Raw genomic sequence first — 14,837 nt, 5'->3', positions numbered from 1 at the left:
CCTGATTGGTGTTCGAGCCGCGGGAGGTAGGTGGGTGGCATGGGAGAGTCAGAGAGTGGACTGGGCTAGACGTGTGTGTGGGCTCTGGCGGCTGGCGGGGCGCGGGAGTAGGGAGCTGCACGGGTGGGCAAGGGTACAGGGTCCGAAGCCTGGTAGGTGGAAGGCTTCCTTGAGGTGTGCGGCATGAGTAACGGCAGTGAAGGCGTGAAGGCGTGGAGACGGTGGACGGCAAGTGGCGATGTGAGGCAGGAACCCATTTAGGGGCAGGAGCACCGGTCCGTAGGCTGAGTGGGGGTGGTGCATGCTAAAGCCTCGCAGTGTGGAGGAAACGCATCTGGTGGCTCTTGAATGAATGATGTCTTTCTCGGAGGTCTCCATCACACGAGGCGGTTCGATTGACAACATCAGGCGCAGCCATGTGCTTTGGGCTTTCCGATTCATAGGCAAAGAACCTTGGTGGGGCAAGGTGGGAGAGGGTGGTGGTGCTCCTTGTCTGCAGTTTTCTTCACCCAGGCAGCCTGCAGCGAAGACATCTAAATACTTGTCATTTCTCAAAGCCACGTTTTGGCTTTAAATTAGGGTGAAGAAGGTGCTCAAATCGGTGCAGAATGTACAAATGTGTTATTGGTTCTGGGTTCTGGTTTTCTTTAAAAAGTATGTCTTTTTCTTGAGTATAGATGGACACGCCCAAAGAAACACCTGGCCAACTGAAGATACAGGATGATTGGTGAGATTTCAGAAATTTTATTTTCTTTTAGTTTTGTCCTACTCTGTTGGCAAAATGACTTTCTTGAAAAATACATGTTAATTTCCTTTGGAATCTGCAGAGGGTATAAAATGAGAATTGTAAAAAGGGCTCTTAGAATTACAGGAGTCCGGCTTCCTACCTAGGGCACAAATCCTCTGTGTAACAGAAGTGTACAACTCCATTAATCAGCACAACACATTGTTGAATGTGTACAAGTTAAGTTTTAGGAAGTTCTTCAGAATACTTGTCTTTATGATATTTCCACCTTATTGTTTACCATGCTGCCTCCAGAAGTGTACAGATGGATAATAAGGTATTTTAAAATACTTGTTTTATCTCCTATAAGTTTTCTCTGTCCTAGAACACTGCCCTGTTTTCCTCCTTCACAGATAAGCATGTAGGTGTGTGATATGGGACAAGTAGAGACCATAGAACACAAGAGTCTAGAAATACAGTGAAATACATAAGAAAATATAATTCATGATAAAAATGATGTTTCAGATCAGCAGAGAAAAGATAGATTGATCAACAAATAATTTGAAGATAATTGGCTGACCATTTGAGGAAAAAAAATTAGAATTGAATTCTTACTTTGTCACTCCTTATGCCAAAGTAAATTGCACATGATAAAATATTTAACAATGGTAAACGAAACCATTAAAAATATTAGAAAACAGGTGGATTTTTCTTTCCAATAATTTTGAAGTGGGGAAGGTTTTTTTAAGTTTGAAATTGAACAAAAGCATAAAATGACATAACAAAGAGAAAAGTGTTTGCATTATCTATATGAAAAGGCTGTTTTCGTTAATCTACAAAGAACTTTCACATCAATTTAAAAAAGATGAAAAAACAAATGGAAAATGGGTCAAAAGATATAGAAGGTGCTTCTGAGGGGAAAAATACAAATGGTTCATAGACATAAAATTTATTCAACTTTTATTTATTTCTTTTTTAATTTATTTCCTTTTTGTTTATTTTTTGTAGTCAAGGCAACCCTTGGTCGATCTCACAGATTGCAAGGACCTTGTCAGTTTACAATCCCTTATTTTTTTTACTTTTTTATTTTTTACGCCTACAGCACCTTGTCTTCCTCGATGGTCTCCCATCCAAGTACTAACCAGGCCCGACCCTGCTTAGCTTCCAAGATCAGACGGGATCGGGAAAATTTATTCAACTTTTAATTGTTACTTAAACTGAAATGAAAAAATTTAAATGATATATTATTTTTCATATATCAGATTGGCAAAGATTTAAAAAAGGGATCATACCCAGAGTTTGCAATTTGTAGAGAAACAGGCAATTTCATACAGTCATGGTGGGGATATAAATTGGTGCAGCCTTTTTGGAGGGGAATTTGACAATATCAAAATTTTAAATGCACATGTCCTAGTAATTGACCTAGTAATTCTACCAGGACCTTTTTTACTTTTAGAACAATTTTAATTTCTGTATACTTATAACACGTCGGTGCACAAATGTGGTTATATCATACATGCTTTTTTTGTAGTTCTCACGTTTTCTCTAGACTCCTCTCCCTCTTCTCCCACGTCCCTTCTCCCGGTAACTCCTGTTCATTTAATTATCTGTAGACTCAGGCTGTTTCGGTCTTTGTTCAGTTCTGTGGAAGAAAGATGTATGACTTAATTACTAGTATACAGAAAAACACGTACCAAGATGTCTACTGTAGCATTGTTTGTAACAGCACAAATTTGGAAGGAGCTTAAACGTCCTGAGGATATAGTTGAATAAATTATGGTTCATCCAAAAAATGTGTTAAGAACTATATGTACCGATAAAAGAGAGACAAATGAGATACAGAAAGTAAAAAATTGCAAGCCGCAGAAAAATTTGTGTAGCATAATATTATTTGTTTTTAAAAAATGTGCACTTGATTTATGCTGGCTGGTACATGCTTATGCTTAAGAACTTTCTAGAACAGTAAATAAGATAACGCTGTTTATCTTTGGGGAGTGGGACTTTTGGTAAAACAGGGACAAAGTTTTCACCTTTTTCAGTGTTCTTTATCAGTCACAAAACTATCTGGTAAACATCATTTTGTGATAGTCATTAAAATGGGAAGGGATTAGCAAAAGAATGCAGCAAAAAAGCATTGGGAAAATATACAACTTAAGTAATAAAGAGAAATACTAATTTAAAAATTATTTACCTATTAAATGTGCAAATCAAAAATATTTAATTCCATTACAGCAGTGTTACTAACATTGTAAACAGATACTACCCTTTGGCAACGATTAAGCGAATGTACCAAGAGCTATAATATTGGTCACACTTTTGAGTGATTTGACTTTTGGGAATCAATCCTAGGAATAATCTAATTCATGAAAGTAATTAGATGCCCAAAGATGCTTCTTGCGACATTCAACTAAATTAACGTGTGTGTGATTAAAAAAAAAATGCACAAAGTAAAATCCCAGCTCTCTCCATGACCCCTTAGTCCCTTGCCCTGTTTTGGGGAGTGCCCAGGGAACATGGTCGGTGTTAGTTCCGAGAAGCGAACAGGCACTCTGGTTTGGTTTATCAGTCAGCCCCTCACAAATCTGGTTAAGGGGAATCACTCTTCTAGCATTTGATGAAGAATTGAGAAACTCGAGTTCCTGTAACTACAGGTGCGAGCCCAAGTCCTGGATAGATCACCCTGAGACTGGACAATGACCTGCCGGTGTCCCCACCCACACCTGCTGCGAGGCGGGACCAACACGGCTCTGGGTCTGGGCATCATATTTTCATTAATGCAGACATCATTGTTGGGTTTTTGTTCGTTCGTTTTTACTTTGGCCCGTCTCTATATCTCAAACCTGCACAAGTGGGCAGGTGTATGCAATTAATTTTCTAAAGAGAGAAAATGATAACTTACAATGTACGCAGAAATCCTTCAAAAAACAAGGCGCTATGCAGGCGTAGGTTGGGAGGGTGGAATATATTAAAAGGGGTCCTTGAAACCACTTTTTGAGATTCATTTATTCAGCAAATATTTGTCGACTACTTTGTACTGGACAGTGTGAGAGAGACATGCCTCCAAACCCTTGCTTAGCTTACGGTCTGGGATGGGAGATGGGAACATGTAAACGGGCAGGTACAGTATCATGCGATAAGCACCGAAGTACATGAGCCTGTAGGAGGGCACACGTGATCTCGTTTAATTTTCACAGCAGCCCTATGGGATTAATGGTTCTTTCACAAGTGAGGCCCAAGGACTAGATGGACAGAAGTCTGTTGAGAAGCGATGGTGGCTTAGAGTCGGGCGGTAATAGTGGAGTTGGAGACATTTGGGTAAATATAGGCTATATTGTAGTACCTCAATTCTGAGACATTTTTTTCACATTTCAGCATTTCCGAAATTGGGATACGTCATATGTTCGACAGCAGGTCATCATTTAATAGTGTTTTTCTTTCTTAGAAGTACGTATAATGATGTTTTAGATGAGATGAAATATGCTCTAGCGGTAGAGCCAAGAGGCCTTATTGATGGATTGGATGTGAGGTGGGAGGTGAGAGAGAGAAATCAAAGATGACGCCTGAGTTTTTGGTTCACGTTCCTGGGCGGATGGTGGTGTCATTGATTGCGATGGCTGAGACTAGTGTGGGAATAGGGCCAAGGGAGGAAACCAAGAGTTCTGTCTTGGCCATGTTATGTTTTACATACTCGGTGAGGTCCAAGATGTTAGACAGCTAGAATTGGGGGACAGCGGATGACCCAGGAGAGAGGGGACAGTAGTGCAGCTCAGGATGGAAAATTGCAGGAGTAAAATCCTTGAGAAGGCTAGAGGCCGCTGAGGTCCCAAGGACAAGGGATAGCTTGGCCTTAGGTCGCGGTAGGGCCCCTGCGCTCCTTGAGGACAGAACAAGAAGAGCCAGGTGTGGTTACAGATAGGGCGGTGGGAGGACGAGGGAGTTCCTGAGTGATTGCTTCTATTTTCCCGGTGACTTATGAGACTAAGTCATTAACAGTGAGGGGCATCTTGGCAATTCGAAGGCAGAAGTGCTGCTGACATTCGTAAAGCGAAGAGTGGCGGCCTGCTTCTCATCGATGAGTCAAAGCCTAATCAGGACTTTCTGATGCCCACTGGCCAGTCTTTTTTAGTCCAAGATTCTTTTGATTTTGTTACTACTACCACCAGGGTAGCCTCGGTGACATGCAGAAATATCATATTTTAAAAATTACCCTGTTATACTTAGTTTTAAAAAGTTGGATCAGAAAAGCCCATAAGCCACCTAGCGTTTTGGCTGTTGCAGATGCTCAATAAATGTCGAATGAGTGAGCGAATGAATGAATGAATGAAACACAGGTGTGCCCGTCATATAATTATAACATATTTATTGAGTTTCAAAAATTACCGAGGGAATGTGGGCCTGCACTAAAAATAAACAGTACAGAAGCATCTAAAGTAAAAAGTGAACGTCCACCCTCATACATACCCTCCTATTCTTTTGAGAAAATAATTATCGATAATTCGGTGTTGGTTCTTTTAGATCTTTCTCTGTGGTCATATAAAAGCATACACAATGTTTATGGTTTTCTGTCCCCAGCTGAAAAAGGGAGACCTTTGGATTTTTTACTTAATAGTTTTTGAGGGTTTCTGATATATTTTCAAAGCTTCTAATGTGATTTACACGTCCTTTCAGGATAGAGTTCTGGTTACGCCAACTGTCTTTTTCGGGGTACATATATTTTCTCTACAGTGACAGGAGCCTTGAAACCTTTTCTCTGGGCTTGTCCCCCTGGTGGTGAGTTTTACTTGGGAAAGGCGCCTAACAAAGTCTGCCTCCTTTTTGACCCCCGATCTCTTCCTTAGCGCTTTCCTCAGACCACTTTCCTTGTTGATTACTATTTAACCTGGAGGACAGTATCTTATCTTTAAGGATTAGCCTGGGGCTTTCTGTCCTGGAGCTTTTTTGTGTCACGTTTCCAATCCCTTACTCCTTTTGCCTGACTTCTAAAAAAAAAAAATGTGTGTGCGCGTAAGAAAGTAGACGAAGTGTAGAGTTTAGTTTTTACACGGTATTATTTATTGATAATAGGCTTCAAGACAACCAAGGTCACGTTTTGAGCCATACTTGGGAAACCTTACGGGAATTTTCTTTCCTGATTAAAAAAAAACCAACAACTTGAAGATTACTACTCAAGTCCAGTGTCCACTGATAGGTAAATAGATAGGAAGTTTAATCAAGGGAGTGAGCCAGCACCTGTGGTGAAAGACCGACAAGGTAAACAAGCACAGCAGTCATCAAGCTCAAGGCCCAGCGCCCGCAGGAGGTGGTCAGGCTGCCTTTTTATATGTAAAGCCTTGTAACTATTCATGCGAAAACTTATAAATATTATGTAAAACCATATAAACATGTAAACCCTTCTAGCTATGATGTCCACCTTCTTTAGCACTTTTGGTATCCTCTGTGAGTCCTGTGTCACAATACCGATGACACGATTACCTACAGTAAGGTCCTAGGACGTAGCTCGGTTCCAGCATTGAAGCCATGCTTAGTGTAGCATGTCTTCCCGAGCCGCATTTCGGATGTGGGTCGTGAATGGCTGACGATGGATATCCAGTCAGCGCTCTCTGGTGAGCTGAAGGATCCTGAGCCAGAATGTGCTTTGGCGTCACCTCAGCCCTGGTGTCACCTGAGGCATTACCGCGCAGCTATAGCAGCAGGCCCGGCAGCCTGCCAGGGAGCAGCTATGGGTGCCGGGGCCTCTCACATTATGAGGCAGAGGAGCGAGAGGCCCTAGCCGCGTGGCTCATGGCAGGGAGCAGGTGCAGCTTTGAAATCACCCTTTGCGCGCTTCCTGAGAAATGGACTCTAGCGTTCGTCCATCTCCCTAGATAGCCCTCTGCAAACAGCAGAGCCCCAAGAGCTGTCCTCCTTGTCCTTTTTCCCTTTTCAACTGTATTCTCTTCATCCTGAAGACCTTTTCCCAGTGGCCTCTTCCTCAGAATTCACTTTTATATCTTTAAATAGAAATCAATCACTTGGCAGAAAACGGTTCACTGTTAGTGGTGTCAGCTGACATCCTTGAGTACCCATCTGATTCTGTAGTAAAGACTGAGCAGCTTGTTGCTTCTGATTTTTCATCACCTCCGCTACTGCGATCTTAATCTCGCAAGCCCTTAAGACCTTCTTTTGCATTTGAGAAACTTCGATTGTTGGTTCTCTTCGTTTGAGATTTTTGACATTCGAATGTTTATGATGTTGGTATCCTTCCTTTAAAACAGTATGTATTTTATTTTTGCAGTTGCATTATTATTCTGGACTCCAGTGATGAAGAGTGTGAGTCCAGTAAGTAGAGTCCACTCAAAGCAGTAATTTACATTTTAAAGTGTCGCTTAACCGTGTCTTCTTAGAGCTGACTGAAACGGCATTTGGGACGTTTGGTGCAAGCTGCTCTTAGGTTTGTCTCATCTCTGGCTCTCTCTAAACTGGTGACGCGAAGGTGTTTCTTTCTTACTGTTAGGAGCAGAGGAAGTTTTCCGTGCTCCATTTCTAATTTGCTTCCTTTACCTTTTCCATTCTAGGTCTCCTTTCATTTCCTCTCTGCCTCTCGTGGGAAATGTAGGAGTCCACCATAACTTGTAAAACCGCCTCTAATTTATGGACTCGGGGATTTAGGGAGTTGAGGACAGGGGTCACCAGATTTTTGTCATGCTTCAGATGCTTTCTGACGCCCTCTCTCTTTCCCCGAATTAGTTGTGGCTAGACCAAGCACGCAGAAAGAAAACAGGTGAGTAGGAGAATTGGTGAAATTTGATGTTTTTCGAGGAACGATCTTCTGGGTAAGAAGATTTAAGAATAAACATCACATTTCCTCTGTGAACACATGTTCAGGGTCATACTGGCTGTTTTATCTCCCAACCAGGTCGAAAAGATGAGATTTCCTTAATTCCGGCTCATTATCTAATTGGTCAGTTTCTCCTTTAAAGCGTCTCTGTGTTAGTACTTGGTTGGGAGACCACCTAGGAAGACCAGGTGCTATAGGTGGAAATAAAAATAAGGGATTGTAAACTGACAAGGTCCTTGCAATCTGTGAAGTCAACCAAGCGTTGCTTTGCCTGGAAAAAAAAAAGTCTCTGTGAACCATCTCTTAACTTCCAGTCTCCACTATTCAGGCCCTGCTCGGTTTTGACTCTTGCGTGTGCAAGAGGTTTTAAAGTGAGCTCCTCGCCCTCATCTATTCCTCCTCTGATACAGGGAGCGTCCTTCTGGACTCATCTCTACAAGTCCAACTTTGGTTGGATCGACCCATTTAAATCGGTCGCCATAGGTAAACCAAGCTGAGTGGCCCAGTAGTTAAAGACCTCTGTGGTCCGACCCTCACCTGTCTTTCAGCAGCATCTGCTGCTATTCCTATCCAGGAACCTTTGCTCTAGCCAGAGCTAGGTGAGGGGTGTGGCCCAGGTGCCAAACCGTAGGAGATGCCAAAAGAATTATTGGAATAAATCCGAAATCTGGTGCCAGATAACTATGATTTCTACTACATCGACTCCTTGAATTTCCTGTAGAGATGTGACCAAGTCATTCCTCCCCTGCCACCAAGCCAAATAATGTCAAGCGGGAACATTTTTTTTCTAGCTACCTCTGATTATTTTGCAACATGAAAAGCCATTAAGCATGACACCAGTGTGTGAAAAGTGATTTAAAGTCAGCAGTTGTAATCAGCTGAAATTCCAGAACCAAATAATGCATTGTATAAAGCTATTTATTGGAAACGATCGATTTTATTATTTATACTTTGCAAGTCAGGTTTACTGAGGTGTGATTTGCATACAGCAAAGTTTGCTCTTTTTAGGTGTACAGTTTGATGGATTTTGACAAATGTCACCATGGTCTACAGAGTATTTCCATCACTGTCGTTTACATTTTAAATGGTTTTTCGTGGTTCCTTAGAAGTAGTCTGGTTTATAATATATATAATGTCCTTATTTGGTAAGAAATTAATAAGTATCCAGCTTTTAAACAGAAAAATTGATTTCTTCCTGTCTCTAGTAGAATACATATGTAAAGAAAATCCATTTTAAGGAGCCTGCCAGGAGTACCCACAGATCTTGGTCGAGTTCCAGGTGACCTCTCTCTGTATGTGGTACTGTAGGAAGGGTGGATTTGGGGAGGGAGGCGATGAGTTCAGTTTGGGACATGTTGAAATTAAGGGGCGCATAGGCGGGGCTGATATTCAAAACACTTAACAACCAATAGAGTACAGACAGGGATTGCTCAGGATGGCTGCCCGGACGGTCAGAACGGATACCATCAATCAACAGTTGGTAAGGCAGTGCCCGTGCATGCTGGCTAAAAATCGTTCCTACACGCAGGATAGCCAGGTAGGAAGTTGAAACTGGGGAGCCGGAAGTCAGGAGAAAGTTGGGCTGGAGTGGGCTGGCAGAGAGGGCACGCTTAGCCAGTCCTGAAGAATTGGGCTGTGGCTGCGCTCTGGGAATGAGCCGAGGAAGGGGAGTGGGCGGGAAGGTGACAAGAGAACGAAACAGACCCGTGTCCTGGAAATCAAGAAGGGCATTTTAAAGAAGGAATGGCCAGCAGGATAGCAAAGGCCTGTTGGCAGCTCCAGAGTGGCGAATATGGTGGAAATGGCTCATGGGTCCGTATCTGTAGCAGGTACAGACAAGTCCTCAAACTGTTTTAAGTAGTTTTTTCTCTCATCATCAAGGTAGGTCAGGCTCATCGTGCACTGTTTAGAAAATACAGGAAGGTGGCGATTCAACCTTCAAAAACCTCTGACTCGAATAGCAGGGCCAGCTGAGAATGAGGGCCCCGGAGGGGTGCTCAGCCCTGGCACCTGGTGGCACAGGGCGGCGCGTGCTGGCGTGCTGGTTTCGGGGATGCGGACAGCGCATGCTCCGAAGCCGCCTCAGTCTGGGCCCCCTCCCCTTCTCAGGCAGCTGAACCTCCACGTTGATGGAGAACAGTGGCAGTAAGCAGACGCGTCCCCGACCCCTCTGACGGCCATTTCACTCTCAGTGCTTGGCACATCCCGCCCTTTGAAAGGATTGAGACAGGTGGCAGGATTGAGTAGAAAGCTAGAAAATCAGGAATACCGAGTGAGGAGTTCCGGAGCGGGAACGGAGCCACTGCTCCAAGCGAACCAGCAAAACACTTCCGAGCGATCGCGTTCATTGTAGAAAAGGCCGCGAAAGGAATGTTGCTCATGTCTCTCTGGTTTTCCCCGTCTCGTCACTCAGCTGCGTGGTGATTGACTCAGACTCGGATGATGACCTCGTCCCACCCGGGAAGAAACCTAAGCTCTCCAAGACCTGCAGCAAAGGTGAGTACATGGCCGACCGGGCTGGGTGGCGCTGCGGGCTGAGACGCGTGGCGTTGTACTCCGCGTCGCTTGGGAGTGAGCGCCACCGCCTCTCCCTCCGCTGTGCCGGCTGTGGACGTGGCCGGATGCCAGCCACCCCCTGGTCAGTGTCCAGACACTGTTCTAACGGTGTCCCGCTCTCTGCCTCCTGTGCGTAGGGGTGACACAGGATAGAGGACTGAGAGGCACAGCCTCGCTCTCTGTGCCTGACGGGGACCTGGCTGGGTGGCAGCTTCTCGGGGCCACCCTCGCTTTCTCCGTCCAGCTGTTCGTCTGCCTTCCACTGCGCCCTCTTTCCGCCTAGAGCCCCGCTCCCAACTTGGAAGCCGCTCGATGGCTGTGAAACGTGGGAGGACGAGGTGCTTAAGCACTGGGACGCCGTTTCCTGCCTCTTCGTTCGCTTAGGACAAGGTGGAGGGCAGGGTACAAAGGCGCCTAGGGGACTGGCTACGCTTTGATTAGTGTCCCATAGCTGCCTTGGGCTAGGGTTTCCCAGGGAGCCCGTGACATCAGAGCAGCGGAAGGACAGGTGTTTAGAGCCCTGGTCTCCTGTTTCTCCACCTGGCCCCTCTGATCTCTCTCTCCTTTTCTCCTGCTCTGATTGGATGAGCCTGAGCGGGACGGAGGTCCAGGTGACATAATGCAAATGGAGAGCCCCCAGGGAGGGGGCTGGCGGGTAATGAGTAGCGCACGAGTGACAGCCGGGAAGCAGTTCATCACTGTAGGCCGCCCCGGTGGACACATGAGCAGTGCTCCCACAGGACTGTCTCCGTCACTGTCCACGTGCCATTTCCCTTGTTGCTAGAATGAGTTTGGAGAATTTTATAGAAAAGGAAGGCCCGAGGAGCTTTAACACGTTTCCAACCTCACTTCTCATCTTTTTCAATGTCCAGGGTCATTTTTTATAGATCGTAAGCAGTGCGTCCCTAATTTTTTTTTTTTTTTTAAATTTCACCTGCAGGTGGGAAATCTTTAAATTTTCTATGAAGAATGACTTTTCGCCATGGGAACACCCACTCCTTTCTCTTCCCTTAGGCGTATCTGAAGTTCTTTGACAATGAATTCAAATAATAGATGAGGCTCTTGGTATCTGTTATCCCAAACCTGTGATTCTAGGATAAAGTTTTTGCGTCATAAATGCTTTCGCATCTTGCCGATGCTACGGTTCATATATTTTACATCCACTGTTGTAGAAACAGCTCTGAGCAGACTCCAGAGAGCATGTGGCGTTAGACATGGCACCCCTTATTTCCAGGTGAAGGGACCTTCATGTGAGGACGGTGACATTCCAATGTCCCCAAGGCCTCTAAGTCCTGACGTCAGGACTTAACTCCTCACTCTTGTATCAGCGGTCCAGAGAGCTTTGCGCTTAAAGACACATTAGAAAATTAAATTTTGGTGGCAAGCATAGAGTTGCCAATTCTGAACTTGTTTAATGACGGAACTCCGTTCCAACTGCCATCTGCCATCACCGTGACTTTCATAAAGAGCACCAAAGTTTAGTGAGGACATAATCTCAAAGTAAAGGATAGTCCTTTAAATCGTAGAAATTGAACTTGAAGGGAATAAAACCTCTTTATTCTAATGTCTCTTATTTCTTGGCGGACCGGGGAAGATAAAAATCTGCAGCCCTGTGTTTGGGAACAGCCGGGCGCCCACATCGTGCTATTTAAAGAATGCGGTTTGAAAATGACCGCTGGACTTGAATTGCTGTTTTATCTGACACTGTTGTCTGTAAAGTAAAAGTAATAGGAAAAATAATCTAAAATAACATCCCTAACCACGATTCATGTCACAGTTCCCGGCTTGCTTAACCTGTGCTCAGTCATGTGAAGTTGGGTGGATGGGGGCATGCGGTGGAGGGCATCTACTCATGTGTGAACGTGTCCCTTGGATTTCAGATGAGATCTTAGTGCTGTCTGACACTGACGAGCCTCCCGTCCTGGAGCCTACCATCCTGGAGCCTCCGATAGTCATCAGTGATGACGACGACAGCGACGTAGAGGGCTCTGTGATGATATTAGATGATTCGTGTGAGAAGGAGCAAGATTCCTCAGTTGGAGAGGAGGTGAAGGAGGTTGCTGTCTCCAAGAGCAGTTCAGCTGATGATGCTGGTGAGAAGCAGCTTGGTGGAAAAGCACCAGCTGATCCTGAGGCCACACCGGAGGTCTCCGAGGAAAAGACGGTTTCTGAAGGAAAGACGTCAACTGGCGAAGCACTCGAACCTATGAAGGGACAACCAAGGAAAAGAAAGTGTAAAACCAAAAATACATGTGCGACACCTGGTAAGCCAATCAAGCCAAGTTTGCTCGTCCCCCCAAATGTGCCTAGCCCCCCAAGCGTGCCAGCCAGGCCAGCCTCGCCCTTTCCCCCAGGTATGTCTGTCTCGTCCGGTCTGCCTGTCCTGTCTCCCAACCCTACACCATTTCAGCAGCTCCCTAGTGGCCCAGGGGAGATGGCCATCGCGGCGAAGAGGGTCTTTCTGGGACTGGGGGAGGAACGCCCAAGTTCCGGCATCTGCCATTCCACCCACAGGGGCTGCTTCCTCCCTGCGCTTTTTGTCCTGAGGATGCCCCACTTTTCCTCAGGACCCAGCCCGGTTGGCACTTCCGGTAGGAAGCTGTAAGTCGGAGTTCTCCGAACCTGGGTTCCCGTGGTTCTGAGACCCTGCCTCTGCTGAAGCACTCGCATGGCTATGTCACTTTTCTTTGTATTTGGCACACAGCAGATGCTTACTAACTTTCTCAGTGAACGAATGAATGAATGACAAGTACTGACACACAGATCTCTGGCTAGAGCCCCTGGCAGTACGGGTGCCGCACCGTGGTGGAAAGATCGGGCTTGCATGTTGCATGAAGGTGCTGCCCAGGGTCTGAGCCCCTCTCAGCAAGCGCGTGAGCCATGCCGCGCCCTGCCCCGTACCGCACACTGGCCCTGGCCTCGTCAGAGGCCTCGGTACCTACGGCACAGTCCCGCCTGGCTCGTTCTGCTGGCAGCTCGGGGATCCCGTTAGTAGATATTTCATGCTGACCGATGGTGCAGTCTGCAGGCTTCAGACAGACAGTTATCATTTGTAGATGTGGCTCTGGGCTATGCTGTGGGACACCTCCCAGGTTTCTGCCAGTTGCTCGATGGTACCAATTTTGGGGGTACAAGTAAACTATTCTCTTTCCAGCTACTAGAGGAGAAGAAGGGAGTGAGCCTGCAGCTAAGGATTCCGTCACGGAGGATTCTGGAACATCTGATAATGGGTACGTATTGCTCACGTGCAGCTGAACGGGAGTTGGTTGCATGCTTGTCACACGTTAAGCGGTCCACTAGGTATGGGGGTTGGGTGGGGGACAAGTTTTCCGTCCCTGAACCAGCAGACACCCTGCCACTCCCCTCCTCCCCTCTTCCCCTCCCCCAGCAGAGCTTGGGCTTCTAAGGTTTCCTTTGCCCTGAAACTCTTTTAGTCTTTAAGATGTGTACACGAACAAGATGCTCTTTTTTCCAGGGTAGGCACAGCCTCGTGAACCCCCCAGTTTGCACTAAAGCAAAGCAAACAGTGGAAATGGTGAGGACGCAGCACTGACGTGTTGCTCAGATCCACTGGAATCGGAGGGAGGCCAGTCGAGACCCGGGTTTTTCTAGTTCTTTGGATGAAGCTGGTTACTCTTACTACCTGTATATATTTCTGCAAAACTTTAAAGCTTTATTAAACGTTAAGGTGAAAAATATTGCTTATAGTTCCTTTATTTTTATTAACGTACGTATAATCAATACTGAAAACAGGCCGTGTAAACCAAAGACGTTAATACATTAATACGTTTTCTCATTTAGATTCTAGGAACTTCTTTCTTTTTTCCCTGAATATGATGCAGTCAGCATACTTTCTTTGTCTCGATCTGCATTCAGGAGTGATATACTTACATCTGAATTATCTTCCAAGAGAAGGAATGTATTCGAAGGATCGCGTGTTTAGTGTTTCGCTTGTGTTTTAGGACAATAAGTGCATCTAGAGGGGAGGAGAGCGATGTGTCAGCCATTGGGCAACAGCGACCCGGACCTGAGCAGAGGGGCCGCTTCTGCGCCCCTCGCCGCCGAGGCAGCAGACAGCAGTTTGGCTTGTTCTGTTAGATGCAGCCCCTGGCAGCATTTTTCTGCTCTGGATTGCCAGCTACACGTTTAAGCTGCTTTACCTATAGGAACGTGTGTTTTGGGTAGCTCCCAGGTGGCTTGGCTAGAGTATGACCAAAGAAGGGAGGAGCTGTCCCTTTGTCACTGTCACCTTAGTACTGTTTCAATCTGTAGGCTTCCTGCCATGCCTAGCGTCGTCTCCGTGTAGGCTGCTGACCGGTCATGGTGTCCGATGTGCCCATTTGGGGTCTTGCGGATTCCTCCCATGCGGAGATGCTCACCCCACTGTGCAGTGTCACAGACACTGAGGTGCAGGCGTGCTAAGCCACGAGGCCCGTTTGCACACGGCTCCGGTCTTCACCTGCCACCTTTTCTGATGGAAATTTGCTAAGGAAGTTGAGGCAGAAATGTCAGTCATCCACGGCCGCATCTGCCTGATCTGGTACTTTTCCCCTCTCCACTGTAGCCACCTCACCTCACCTAAGTAGTGTTTATTTTGTGTCTTGAGGGTTAATGAGTACCCTGGCCACATCTGTCTCAGGAGTCCTGCGCAGTGGCAGCCTCACTCCCCCGTGTGTCCTCTTCTATCTGTCGAGCTCTGTGGCTCATCTCTCTGGACTCCTTGATTGTTCCAGCCAAGAT

General features: G+C 45.9%; 1 protein-coding gene across 14 annotated transcripts in view; it reads left to right on the top strand.

Annotated features, from left to right (window-relative positions):
- GCNA (germ cell nuclear acidic peptidase) overlaps positions 1 to 14,837 on the top strand; it is a 22,224-nt gene extending 7,387 nt beyond the window's left edge. For 3 of the 14 annotated variants that reach the window (XM_039841688.1, XM_039841687.1, XM_039841686.1), the window contains 6 exons: positions 678 to 727; positions 6,999 to 7,042; positions 7,451 to 7,484; positions 9,955 to 10,037; positions 11,978 to 12,698; positions 13,252 to 14,837. In XM_039841688.1, the coding sequence (XP_039697622.1) occupies positions 678 to 727; positions 6,999 to 7,042; positions 7,451 to 7,484; positions 9,955 to 10,037; positions 11,978 to 12,698; positions 13,252 to 13,258 (939 nt within the window). In that variant the 3' untranslated portion in view covers positions 13,259 to 14,837. Of the gene's footprint in view, positions 1 to 6; positions 728 to 6,998; positions 7,043 to 7,450; positions 7,485 to 9,954; positions 10,038 to 11,977 lie in introns of those variants that run through there. The other 11 variants (XR_005648316.1, XR_005648315.1, XM_039841696.1 and 8 more) reach the window with 11 other exon arrangements.

This window comes from Pteropus medius, unplaced genomic scaffold, assembly GCF_902729225.1.
Source record: "Pteropus medius unplaced genomic scaffold, Ma_sr-lr_union100, whole genome shotgun sequence".
NCBI lineage: Eukaryota > Metazoa > Chordata > Mammalia > Chiroptera > Pteropodidae > Pteropus > Pteropus medius.
The sequence above is the reverse complement of the archived record's forward strand: the minus strand, read 5'-3'. Positions and strand labels throughout refer to the sequence as shown.